This window comes from Anser brachyrhynchus (assembly GCF_964034855.1).
Source record: "Anser brachyrhynchus genome assembly, contig: SCAFFOLD_56, whole genome shotgun sequence".
Lineage (NCBI taxonomy): Eukaryota > Metazoa > Chordata > Aves > Anseriformes > Anatidae > Anser > Anser brachyrhynchus.
Genome location: NW_027663703.1, coordinates 356,936 through 369,383, shown reverse-complemented (window position 1 = coordinate 369,383; position 12,448 = coordinate 356,936). Strand labels below are relative to the sequence as shown.

The window sequence follows — 12,448 nt, the reverse complement described above, 5'->3', positions numbered from 1 at the left end:
CCTGAGCTGGTGGAAGGGGATGGGGAGCAGGATGTGGCCCTCACTATCCATGAGGAAATGGTTTGAGACCTGCTACAACACTTGGATGTACGCAAGTCGATGGGGCCGGATGGGATTCACCCGAGGGTAGTGAGAGAACTGGCGGAGGAGCTGGCCAAGCCGCTTTCCATTATTTATTGGCAGTCCTGGCTATCAGGGGAGGTCCCAGTCGACTGGCGGCTAGCAAACGTGACACCCATCTACAACAAGGGGCGGAGGGTAGACCCGGGGAACTATAGGCCTGTCAGTTTGACCTCAGTGCCAGGGAAGCTCATGGAGCAGATTATCTTGAGTGTCAACACGCGACACTCGCAGGGCAAGCAGGCGATCAGGCCCAGTCAGCATGGGTTTATGAAAGGCAGGTCCTGCTTGACGAACCTGATCTCCTTCTATGACCAAGTGACGCGCTTGGTGGATGAGGGGAAGGCTGTGGATGTGGTCTACATTGTCTTCAGTAAGGCTTTTGACACCGTTTCCCACAACATTCTCCTCAGGAAACTGGCTGCTCGTGGCTTGGACTGGCGTACGCTTCGCTGGGTTAAAAACTGGCTGGATGGCCGGGCCCAAAGAGTTGTGGTGAATGGAGCCAAATCCAGTTGGAGGCCGGTCACTAGTGGAGTCCCCCAGGGCTCAGTGCTGGGGCCGGTCCTCTTTAATATCTTTATCGATGACCTGGATGAGGGGATTGAGTGCACCCTCAGGAAGTTTGCAGATGACACCAAGTTAGGTGCGTGTGTCCGGCTGCTCGAGGGTAGGAAGGCTCTGCAGGAGGATCTGGATAGGCTGGACCGATGGGCTGAGGTCAACTGCATGAAGTTCAACAAGGCCAAGTGCCGGGTCCTGCACCTGGGGTGTAACAACCCCAAGCAGCGCTACAGGCTGGGAGATGAGTGGTTGGAAAGCTGCCTGTCAGAGAAGGACCTGGGAGTACTGGTTGATAGGCAGCTGAATATGAGCCAGCAGTGTGCTCAGGTAGCCAAGAAGGCCAACAGCATCCTGGCTTGTATAAGAAGCAGTGTGGCCAGCAGGTCTAGGGAAGTGATTGTGCCCCTGTACTCGGCTCTGGTGAGGCCGCACCTCGAGTACTGTCTTCAGTTTTGGGCCCCTCACTACAAGAAGGACATGGAGGTGCTCGAGAGAGTCCAGAGAAGGGCAACAAAGCTGGTGAGGGGTCTGGAGAACAAGTCTTACGCGGAGTGGCTGAGGGAGCTGGGATTGTTCAGCCTGGAGAAGGGGAGGCTCAGGGGAGACCTCATCGCTCTCTATAGGTACCTTAAAGGAGGCTGTAGTGAGGTAGGGTTTGGTCTATTCTCCCACGTGCCTGGTGACAGGACGAGGGGGAATGGGCTAAAGTTGCGCCAGGGGAGTTTTAGGTTGGATGTTAGGAAGAACTTCTTTATTGAAAGGGTTGTTAGGCATTGGAATGGACTGCCCAGGGAGGTGGTTGAGTCACCATCCCTGGAGGTCTTTAAGAGACGTTTAGATGTAGCCCTTAGTTATATGGTTTAGTCGTGGACTTGTTAGTGTTAGGACAGAGGTTGGACTAGGTGATCTTGGAGGTCTCTTACAACCTAGACGATTCTGTGATTCTGTGATTCTGTGATTCTGTAGGAAGTTTGCCTGGTTCCTTGGGAGCAGCACCACTGCTCGTATGGCATCCCTCGTGGTGCCCAGGCCCTCCTCCTCCTGGGCACTGCTCACTCAGCAGGGTCCCAGTCTGCCCTAATGTGTGGGGTTCCTCTTTGTCTGCTGCAGGACTGGGCTCTTCTCCTTGTAAAGGTCAAGATGTTTCTGTAGGCAAAATCCCGCAGTTTCTCAAGGTTCTCCTGGACAGATGCTCCATTCTGTCATCTGTTAATGTCTGCAGACAGACAGTTCAACCTTCGTGTGATTGTGCTATCTCTGACAAGACAGCAGCATCAGGAGCCGCAGGAAAGTTTGGATAATAGAGGAGTAACCAGCTGAATTGAATTGCAGCACAGAGTCACAGAAGGGCAGGGGATGGAGGACTGCCAGGTTCTACCTCCTCTGTGCTTCCTTCTCACACATGCTGTCAGTTTGTCTGGAGCTGTGTCCTGAATGTTATGGGGCTGTGCAGGTCAAAATTAGAAGGGCCAAAGCCCAGCTGGAGCTCATTCCGTCTGTTACTGTCAAAGACAATAAAAACACTTTTACATAAATACTTTAATAAAGGAGGATTAAAGAGAATCATCATCCTTTAATGGATGTGGTGGGAAACCTGGTGACAAGAGATGAGGTAAAGGCTGAGGCACTTAATGCCTTCTTTTTCTCAGGCTCTAGCAGCAAGACCAGTTGTTCCCCTGAACATCCCCTGGCCTCCTCATGGCCAGTGCCACTCTTCCAAGGTGCACATTGTGGCAGAGAAAGAGCTCTCCTGCTCTTTCCTACTACCAAAGAAAGATCCATCAGGGTGGCAACCACTCCTGAAGCAGGCATCCCAACCCATCAGGCTCCTTGCGGCCTGTCAGCCAAGCAGACAGAAGTCACCTCAGCAGCATCTCCCAAGGCCTGGGCCTGCTGCTGGCCTTGCAGCTTCTTGGCTAGACACAGCCAAGCCTTGTGCCTCCTGCTGTCCAGTCCTGGACTCAAGCAGAAGGGACAGGACAACCCCTGTGCGGGCCTTCTTTCTGTCTGTGCCCTCCTGGGGATGGAGGCAGAGGGGATCCCACAGGCAGCATGCCAAGCAGGGGCCTTCTGCTGGCCTGGCAGGGCCACTGGCAGATGTCAGCCCCAAAGTGCAGATCCCAGGGAGAAGCCAAGGGTGACCTGCCACCTCCAGACACAAGGCACCTCACAGTCCCTTTGCGTGACACGTTCCTGCTGCTGCCCTATCAGCTGCAGAGACAGAAGTGACCTCCCAGTCACTGCCCCAGTCCCATTCCTCCTGGTGGGGCAGGAGATCCTGAGGCAGAGCTGACCTCTCTTAAGCCCCCTTGGTACCTGTTTTTCACATTCTGGGTTAGAGATTAAGCAAAGTTTTATTGGGAGTGTTTGGTGTTCTGCTTGTGGTGCCAGGTCTGTGGTTAAGGTATGGACAAGATCTATGGTTTAGGGTTTTTTAGGTCTCCCAAGAAGTCTACGGTTAAATAGAGCGTTTTAATGCTAGTGTTAAGGGACGGGATCAGGGTGAACAAGAGAGAAAATGGATTCCTTTCTGAGTGTTGCAGTAGCATTTAGGTTTAGGGATTAAAATTCCTGGTTCAAGTATGGTAAGGGCCATATGTGACTGTTTTAAGTCAGTGTTACCGCAGCATCTACATTACATGAATCCTCTTACCTGTACGAAGTCATTAATTTCAGCTGGCCAAGCTCTTCTTCCCACCCCAAAATCTCACATCTCTCTTGTCCAGGCTGCTCCTGACCTCCCCATATCTTATTGGGATCAGCTTTCTGATGGCAGGGTTTGGATGTTAGTTGTTCATGTATGGCATTAAGGGACTACGGCGAACATTTCTGGGTGAGAGCTTAAGCAACTATTGAGTGGGAGAGTTTGGTGTTGGGCTTGGGGTGTCAGGTCTGTGGTTAGGGTATGTGCAAGCTCTTTGGTTTAGCATTTTCTTTAGGTCTGCAAGAATACTAGAGTTTATTAGAGAATTTAAATGCTAGTGTTAAGGGCAGGGATCAGGGTGAGCAAGAGAGTAAAGGTAAGGGAAAGGTGTTATGGACTAATTTTGGCTCAAGGGATATTGTGGTCAAAACTTAGAGCAGTGGATTCCTGTCAGGGTGTGGAGTGGCATTTAGATTTAGGTATTAATGTTACAAGTTAAAATAGGGTAAGGGCCTCACATGACTGCTTTAAGTCTGCGTTATGGTGGGATCGACATTACCTGAGCATTCTTACCTCTCCAAAATCATTAGCTTCTGCTGGCCAAGCTCCTCTTCCCTCCCCCAGATCAAACATCTCTCCTGGCCAGGCTTCTCCTGACTTCCCCATATCAGTCATCTTCTTAGGGGCAGCTTTCTGATGGCTTTCATGAACTCAGAGTATCTGTCTCACCTCGGTTGGCTACTCTGCTCCTGAGAAAGGAGCAGCTCCCAAGCCACCACGGAGAAGGACACAAAGGCTGTAGGAGCACCCTGCACAATGTGCCCAGCAGCTCTGCACCACCACAAAAGCAGCCCTGAAGGATGAGTTCAGGCAAAAGCGAATACCTCTAACATGACAACCCCAATCCAAGACCTCTTCCTCTATGGGGTCTACAAGGTACTTAGGAAGAGAGGATCTCACAAACTGTGTGCAGAGCAGATGCATCTGCTGGCCTATCATGGAGACCAGCAGATGTGAGCCTAAAGGCACAGATTCCAGCCAGGAGCCAAGGGATGACCTGTCATCTGCTTCGGAAAAAAGTCACCTCACAGGCCACTTAACAGCCATTAGCTTCCTACTGGACTTGGAGCTTCTGAGGCACCACTGCCCTTGTAATACCACACCTACAAAACACCCCCTCTTTGGGCCAGAATCTGCCCAGGTAAAAGAGATCTGGTTGTGATCCTTCCAGCCCATGGCACAGCTCCTGGGCTCCCAGCCTCTCTGACACACAGGAGCCAGTGCCGTGCCAGTTCTGGGAGGTGCTAGGGCAGGAGGGACCTTGCAGTAAAATCACTCGCCAGACTCCTTGGCTGGGGCTGCTGCGTGCCCTGGGGCTGCAGAGCTCTCCACTGCCTGCTCACCGCAGACTGAGCCCTTGAGCTGTGGTGAGTCCACCTCGGAGGAGATCCCCCCTTAGGAGGGAAGTGCTGCAGCGCAGGCCGGCTGTGCCACTGCCGTGCCCACTGCCTGTCCCTGCCTGCAGTCCCAGCACAGCCCCACAGCAGCACTGGCACCAAGCTACAGGAGCAGCCGGGCCTGACCCCACCAGCAGGGCTCAGCACCAGAGGGGGGCAGTGGCAAGAGAGCAGCTCTGCATGCCCCAAGCGCTGGTGCTCCCTGGCCGTGCTGCTGGGATGGGACTCTTTTCCTCTGCAGCCCTGCACATGGCACTGTCCCTGCAGAGCCAGAGCAGCTCTCACAGGAAGGACGTCACACAAGCAAGGCAGTGCAGGCTCCTTTCTTTTATTTCAATTCACAGAGGGCCTGGCTCCTCATATACAGAATCTCTGAGCTATACTCGAAAGGTACACACTGTAGAAGAAATGAGATGAATCGTATCAATTTAATGGGCAACTTTAGCCGCATTAAAACAAAGTCCTGTAATGAAAACATTCATAAATAGAGAAACAAAAAAATAATTATATATATAATATTAGTTAATAATATTCTTGTAGTCATTGATATTATTAGTCATCTGCAGACGTAGAATGGAAATGTATTGCTTCTGAAAAACATCTAGTCATCAATTTCCAGAGCACATCCTTGAGCTCCTTGTTCCTCATGCTGTAGATGAGGGGGTTCAGTGCTGGAGGCACCACTGAGTACAGAACTGCCACCAGCGGGTCCAGGGATGGGGAAGAGATGGAGCGGGGCTTTAGGTAGGCAAACATGACGGTGCTGACAAACAGGGAGACCACAGCCAGGTGAGGGAGGCACGTGGAAAAGGCTTTGTGCCGGCCCTGCTCAGAGGGCATCCTCAGCACTGCCCTGAAGATCAGCACATAGGACAGCACAATGAAAACAAAGCAGCCAAAAAATAAAGAAACACTACACACAAGTGCCCCAACTTCCCTGAGGTAGGCATCTGAGCAGGAGAGCTTGAGGATCTGGGGGATTTCACAGAAGAACTGGTCCACAGCATTGCCTTGGCAGAGGGGCAGGGAAAATGTAGTGGCCGTGTGCAGGACAGCATTGAGAAAGCCACTGCCCCAGGCAGCTGCTGCCATCTGGGCACAAGCTCTGCTGCCCACGAGGCTCCCGTAGTGCAGGGGCTTGCAGATGGCAACGTAGCGGTCGTAGGACATGATGGTGAGAAGGGAATATTCAGCTGACATCAAAAATACAAACAGAAAGACCTGGGCAGCACACCCTTTATAGGAGATGGCCCTGGTGTCCCAGAGGGCATTGGCCATGGCTTTGGGGAGAGTGGTGGAGATGCAGCCCAGGTCGAGGAGGGCGAGGTTGAGGAGGAAGAAGTCCATGGGGGTGTGGAGGTGGTGGTCGCAGGCTACGGCGGTGAGGATGAGGCCGTTGCCCAGGAGGGCAGCCAGGTAGATGCCCAGGAAGAGCCCGAAGTGCAGGAGCTGCAGCTCCCGCGTGTCTGCGAATGCCAGCAGGAGGAACTCGCTCACAGAGCTGCTGTTGGCCATTTGCTTACTCTGGACACTGTTGTCTGTTGAAAAGGAGAAGGCAGAAAAAAGTTAGAACAGACTTCTCTGAGGAAAACCTGTTGCAGTTCTTACAGCAGTCTCATCCAACCCTCTCTCTTTGCAGGAGTACCTTTCTGCAGCTCTCCTGCTTGAGCTGCGGCTGGTGCTGTCTGAGAATGGCACTGGGAGCAGGGACTGCTGTGGGCTCCAGAGCAGTCCTTCCTGCTGTGCAGCAGGCTGGTAGCAGGAACATAGGGGAAACTCAAGTTCAATCCACTTATGAGATCTATAAACTTTGCAGTGTTGTTCCAAAGAACTCATGCAACCAATGTACAGCAAGGCAAATATTCCTATGCTTAGGACAGTGATCACACTCTTGTGTTTCCCAATATAGTGGAGACTGCTTAAAGCAGAGAAGCCCCAGTCCCAGTTCATCTGGACAGAATTCTCACCTTGTCTCTTGGTGCCTGAGCAGGATCTCAGCTCTTCCCTCCTAGACAGGGCTGCAGAGGCCTCACTCCAGCTGCCCACAGACAGCCATCCAGCAGCACGGACATGGCCTTAGCACGGAGGTGTCTCCTCCTCGGGGATCCTGGATAACACAAGGATGGCATGAGAGAGCTGCATCCTGCTGGAGAGCAGCCTCCAGCCCAGAAGAACACCCCACAGACAGACATGAATATCCGCAAGCTGGGGCGTCCCAATATACTGTCTGCATCCCCTGCAGTGTCTGAAGGAGGCTTGGCCACCCACTCTTGGCTGACCAGGGGCAGCTGGATTATGACACTCCAAGGGGCTTCTGCCAGACTTCCTCACCTCGCAGTGCCATCCAGCACGACTCCCAGAGCCTACTGCATTGCCCACTGCCCTCCCAGGAACAAGACCCAGCACGAGACCCTTCCAGGACGTGCAGCTGCATGGCCCTGCAGCCAGAGATTTCCCTTGTCAAGGGCTGTGCACATTTCTCCTGCAGGCAGCTCTCAGCATCCTCCCACTGCCAACTGCCTCCAAGCCCTCTCTCCTTCTCTCCTCTCCCCGTGCCAGCTGCGGTCAGAGCCCCCAGCCCTGCTGCACTGTGCACAGGAGCTGCTCCTGGCCACAGCTGTCTCTCTGCACCAGGGCCCTCTTGCCACGAGCTCTCTCTGTCCCACGAGCCCGGCCCAGCTCAGCACCACACGCCCAGCCCAAGGCATTGGAATCCCCCCTCGGGGGGCTCTGCTGAGGAGCCCACGAAGCTCAGGCACTGAGAGACAATTGAAGACATCTCTCAACAAGTCCAAGTCAGAGGCAAGTTTCCTGCAGTGTCCCCCTGAGGGCCAGCCCTGACACAGCCTCCCTTGGAGCTCGTTAGAGCAGAGCATTGGAGGCAGTGACGACAAGAAGACAAAGGCAGTGTGAAGGTGACACTGGCGAGGAGGCAATGAGGCCCTGGTTCTTTACCGATAAGCTGTCTCCTCCTAGGCCTCGGTGGCAGAGAAAACAGCCAGAGCCATGGACACAAAGCCCTGGGTCCTGTTGGGACTTTCAGCCTTGTCACAGCCCTTACTGCTCTCCACAACAGGCTAACCTAGGCACTCTCAAAGCTGCACATCTTTCCTGAAGGATGTAGACATTTTTCCTTGTGGTGTCTCACCAGATCTGAGCTGAGTCTGATAACTCAGATCTTCTTGGTGGCCATGCTCCTCATAAGGCAGCTCTGTAGGAAGCTGGCCTGGTTCCTGGTGAGCAGCCCCACTGCTCGTATGGCATCCCTCGTGGTGCCCAGGCCCTCCTCCTCCTGGGCACTGCTCACTCAGCAGGGTCCCAGTCTGCCCTCATGTGTGGGGTTGCTCTTCCTCCATTGCACAACCTCATTCTTCCTGCGACTGTCAAGAGATTTCTCTAGGCAAATTCATGCAGTTTCTCAATTTGCCCCTAGACAGATGCTCCATTCTGTCAGCTGTTAATGTCTATATGCAGATGACTCACCGTAATTGTGCTATATTTGACAAGACAGCAGCATCAGGTGCTGCAGCGAAGTTTGGATAATAACGGAGTTACCAGCTGAATGGAACTGCAGCACAGAGTCACAGAATGGTAGGGGATGGAAGGCTGCTAGGTCCCAGCTTTTCTCTGTTTCCTTGTCACACATGCTCTCTTTTTGCCTGGAGCGGTGTCCTAAATGTTGTGAGGCTGTGCAAGGCAAAGTTAGAAGGGCTAAAGCTCTAGTCTCACTCAGTCTGGCTATTAGTTTCTAAGACAGTAAAAAAGTTTTCTAATAAATAAAAAATTAAAAAGGAAGATTAAGAAGTGTCTTCGACCTTTATTGGATGTGGGAGGAAGCCTAGTGAGAAGTGATGAGGAAAAGGCTGAGTTACTTAATGACTTCTTTGCCTCAGTCTTTATCAGCTGGACCATTTGTTCCCCTGGTACTCAGCCCCCAGAGCTGGTAGATAGGGACACCAAGAGGGCAATGGGGGGACACTTTTCTCCACTTCTTCACTCTCCATTTCTACTTCACCTCCTCCTTCTCCTCCAGGATAATTACGCTAGCTCTTCAAAGCTTTGAATATCCTTGGGATGGTCAAACCAGCATGTTCCCATTGTGATGTCTCCTGAATGTGTTTCAGGCTTTGTTTAACATTAACCAACTTATTATTAATGCCCTCCAGAGATCTGCCCCAAGGCAGGAGAGCTAAGAGTGGCAGGGATTGTGGGAGGATACGAGCAGGCACCTTGATCAGTGGGCACCTCCAGTGCTTTGGAACTTCACTCCTGAACAAGTGCAGAATTCTAGAAAAAATGGTGAAATGCTTGAAAAAGGGTTGTCATCAGCCTGGCAATTCCAAAGAGACACAAATCACTGCAATGTGCAACTTGGCCTGTGCTTACTGAGCTGCAGTCAGTGCCACTCCAACCCTTGTGACAGGCCCCACAGCCGCTGCAACTCCTCTTAATGGCCTTGCAGCCACAGCAACTCCTACAATGGGCCGTGCAACCACTCCAAACCCCTGCAACAGGCCATGCAGCCTGAACAAGTCCTGTGATGGGCCCTGCAGCCCCAGCAACTCCTGCAACAGGCCCTGCAGCCACTCCAACGGCTGTGATGGGCTTCAGGTCTGGGCCAGAGAACCAACCTGTGCCACTATTGATTGCTCCTATATGTGAGAGAAAACAATGTATGTGAAAGTCAGGGTTTTTAAAAAGGAAAGAAACTCCTACCCAGACAAGAAAGGAGGAAGAAGACGTGGAATGTTACGGTAAAGTTGGGCCATCCTGGAAGCAGAAGGGCAAAGAGAAAGAGATCATAACAACATCAGTAACCACAGCATCTCTATTCCAGGGTGAGCTAGGAGATTTGTGGAAAGATTTCAGCCATCATCTAAGTGAGCACATTGCCACCTGGCTGCTGGGAGAAAGGGGCCAATAGCCTGGAATTAGAGGGCAGGGATGCAAAGCAGCTGGGATCCCCCTCTAGGGAAGGGGTGACTGACAAACAATTGGAAAATGGGCAGAAGGAACATACTCCTGTCAGGTGTGAAGGAAAGGTAACCCCTGAAGGAAGATCTTGTATGTCAACCAGGCAAGTGGACGACAGTGGAGTTGGGTATCTGGTGCCCGATGGAATTAGTCATGCTGGAGGTGATATATAAAAACCTAGCCAATGAACAATTATCCAAAGATCCTGATGAAGTAAAGTGTACATGATCTATGTGGTGGAAGTTTGTATAGAGTGGTGCACCATGTGCATCCATGCACCATGGATCATCATATGCCATCTCATTGGCAGAAATGACCTGGAAAGGCCAAGAGAAACCCAGAGTGGATGAATCAGCTAGCCAACACTGGCAGTATGAAGGAAGTCTCTCTTCTTCCTCATGGGCCTGCATTTTAGCTGTGGATAAACTTTCTCAAGAGGTCCAGGAAGAACAAGAGAATGCATCTTTCTCCCTACCTGTAGAAACCAATATGTAAGCAGCCGGGTGTAAGTAAAAGAACGTTGCTCAAGAAAGAGAAATGAGTGGGTACACACCATGTGCCAACATGTGGTTCTGCCACGGAGAGGACATGAGAAAATGGGATGGAAAATCTACCTCCATCCTAGAGGCACGAGTCCATGAATTGCAAGGAAATGCAATCACAAAAAGGGGTTCTTCTGAGAAAATTGCTGTTCCAGTTTCTATCAGGCAGTCCGCCAGACAGAGTAGTCATAGAATCATAGAATGGTTTGTGTTGGAAGGGACCTCAAAGATCTTCAAGTTTCAAACCCCCTGTCATAGGCAGGGTCACCACCCACTAGATCCGGTTGCTCAGGGCCTCATCTAACCTAATGAATGAATACTATGAGCAGGACTAGAGGCACCTGGCCTCCAGCCACAGGGAGGGTAGGGACAATCGGGCTTATTGGACTTTGAGGATTCCATGGCCTGGCACATAAGACCCACAGAAGATATAAGGCTCTAGTGGGCACCGGTGCACAGCATACCCTAAAAACCTACTCCACTGTGGTACACCACGGGCTGCCGGGGACAGCCTGCTTCACCATGGACCTCACCACCGGCCACAGAGGACTTCTGCTCCGGCTCCTGGAGCACCTCTCCCCCTCCTTCTTCACTGACCTTGGTGTCTGCAAGGCTGTTTCTCACTCCTCTCTCTCTCCCAGATGCTATTCCCCAGCACTTTTTCCCCTTTCTTAAATATGCTCTCACAGAGGTGCAAACAACATCACTTATTGGCTCAGGTCTGGCCGGTGTCGGGGCCCTTATCTGACATGGGGCAGCTTCTGGATTCTTCTTGTAGAAGCCACCCCTATGGCTCCCCCACTACCAAAACCTTGCCACGTAAACCCACTACAGGCCCAGAACAATGACAATCCTTTGAACAAATTCAATGGAAGATAGTTCCTGCTGTAGCTCTGGGGCGAGTCGGAGCAGGACAGGATGTAAAACTTGTGCTCTACACGGCACCTCAGGAGAATCGCCCTGCCTGGAGCCTCTGGCACAATGTACCGGGGGAGATGTGAGGTTGACCCCTAGGGTTGTGGAGTCAGGGATAGTGAGGATGCAAGGCCCACTATACTTTGCCTGAAAAGTGATGTTGGCAGCATATGAAGGGGTTGGGGCTGCTATGGAATTGGTTCATACTGAAGCACAGCTCCTCTTGGCACCCTGACGGCTGGCACTGGGTTGGAAGTTCCAAGGGAGGGTTCCTTCTACACATCATGCACCTTCTGCTCCACAGAGTGAGCGGGTTGCACTGATTACACAGCAGGCTCCGACAGGAAACCCCAGTCTTGGAGTCTTGGAAGTGATCATGGACTGTCCAGAGGGCAGGGACTTGGAAATGTCACCAGAGGAGGAGGTGACTAATGTAGAAGAGGTCTCTCTGATAAACTCCCGGAAGATCACAGAATATCCTGTTCACTGATGGGTCTGCTCAAATAGTGGAAAAGCCATCCCTCTAAAATGTCTGTTGAGTTCAGTCAGTCCATGAATTTGGGCTCCATCTGTCATCACAGTCCTTCACAACAAAAGAGGCGGTGTGTGGTGTTGCATTGTTGTATGCTGAGGCCAGCTCTGGTTCCATCAACGCTGCCCTTCTCGGGTGCTGTCACCACTGCCCCTTACCTGGTTTTCCTTCTCTGGGCCCTTCTGCTTGGTGAAACACATCCGGTTTTCCTACACATCACGGTTACATTCACATTTCCTTTGTCTCCTTGTCCTCACTGCCTCCAGTGTTCTGTTCCAACGAGCTCCAACAAAGGCTATGTCAGTGCTGGCCCAGGAGAAGCAGGGCACCACGAGGGATGCCATACGATCAGTGGTGCTGCTCACCAGGAACCAGGCCAAGTTCCACCAGGGCTGCCTTACGAGGAGCAAGGCCACCAAGAAGATCTGAGGTATCAGACTCAGCTCAGATCCGGTGAGACACCACACGGACAAGGGACTACAGCCAGCAGAGAAAGAGGTACAGGTGTGGGAGTCCCTAGGACAGCCTGGTGTGGAGAGGAGCAAGGGATGTAGGAAGGCTGAAAGTCCCAACAGGACCCAGGTCTTTGTGTCCATGGCTCTGGCTGTTGTCTCTGCCACTGAGGCCTACGAGGAGACAGCTTCTCGGTAAAGCACCAGGGCCTCATTGCCTCCTCGCCCCACCCATGAACCAGGCAGGG

General features: G+C 52.2%; 5 protein-coding genes across 8 annotated transcripts in view; 2 read left to right on the top strand and 3 right to left on the bottom strand.

Moving 5' to 3' along the window:
- The window catches only part of LOC308186971 (olfactory receptor 14C36-like), a 232,119-nt gene that overhangs the window by 59,067 nt on the left and 160,604 nt on the right, over window positions 1-12,448 (top strand). The window lies entirely within an intron of this gene.
- The window catches only part of LOC308186973 (olfactory receptor 14C36-like), a 152,049-nt gene that overhangs the window by 88,020 nt on the left and 51,581 nt on the right, over window positions 1-12,448 (bottom strand). The window lies entirely within an intron of this gene.
- LOC308186967 (olfactory receptor 14C36-like) overlaps window positions 1-12,448 on the bottom strand; it is an 86,134-nt gene that overhangs the window by 22,586 nt on the left and 51,100 nt on the right. The window contains exon 2 of one of the 2 annotated variants that reach the window (XR_013944406.1): window positions 5,094-5,157. The exons of the other annotated variant lie outside the window; for it this stretch is intronic. The gene's annotated coding sequence lies outside the window, so the exon portion shown is untranslated. Of the gene's footprint in view, window positions 1-5,093; window positions 5,158-12,448 lie in introns of those variants that run through there. 2 annotated transcript variants of the gene reach the window in all.
- LOC308186975 (olfactory receptor 14C36-like) overlaps window positions 1-12,448 on the top strand; it is a 131,879-nt gene that overhangs the window by 102,080 nt on the left and 17,351 nt on the right. The gene's annotated exons all lie outside the window — the stretch shown is intronic.
- Window positions 5,156-6,312, bottom strand: LOC308186970 (olfactory receptor 14A16-like). The gene has a single exon (XM_080609121.1). It carries the CDS (start codon window positions 6,298-6,300, stop codon window positions 5,338-5,340), a length of 963 nt encoding a protein of 320 aa, XP_080465247.1. The 5' UTR covers window positions 6,301-6,312; the 3' UTR covers window positions 5,156-5,337.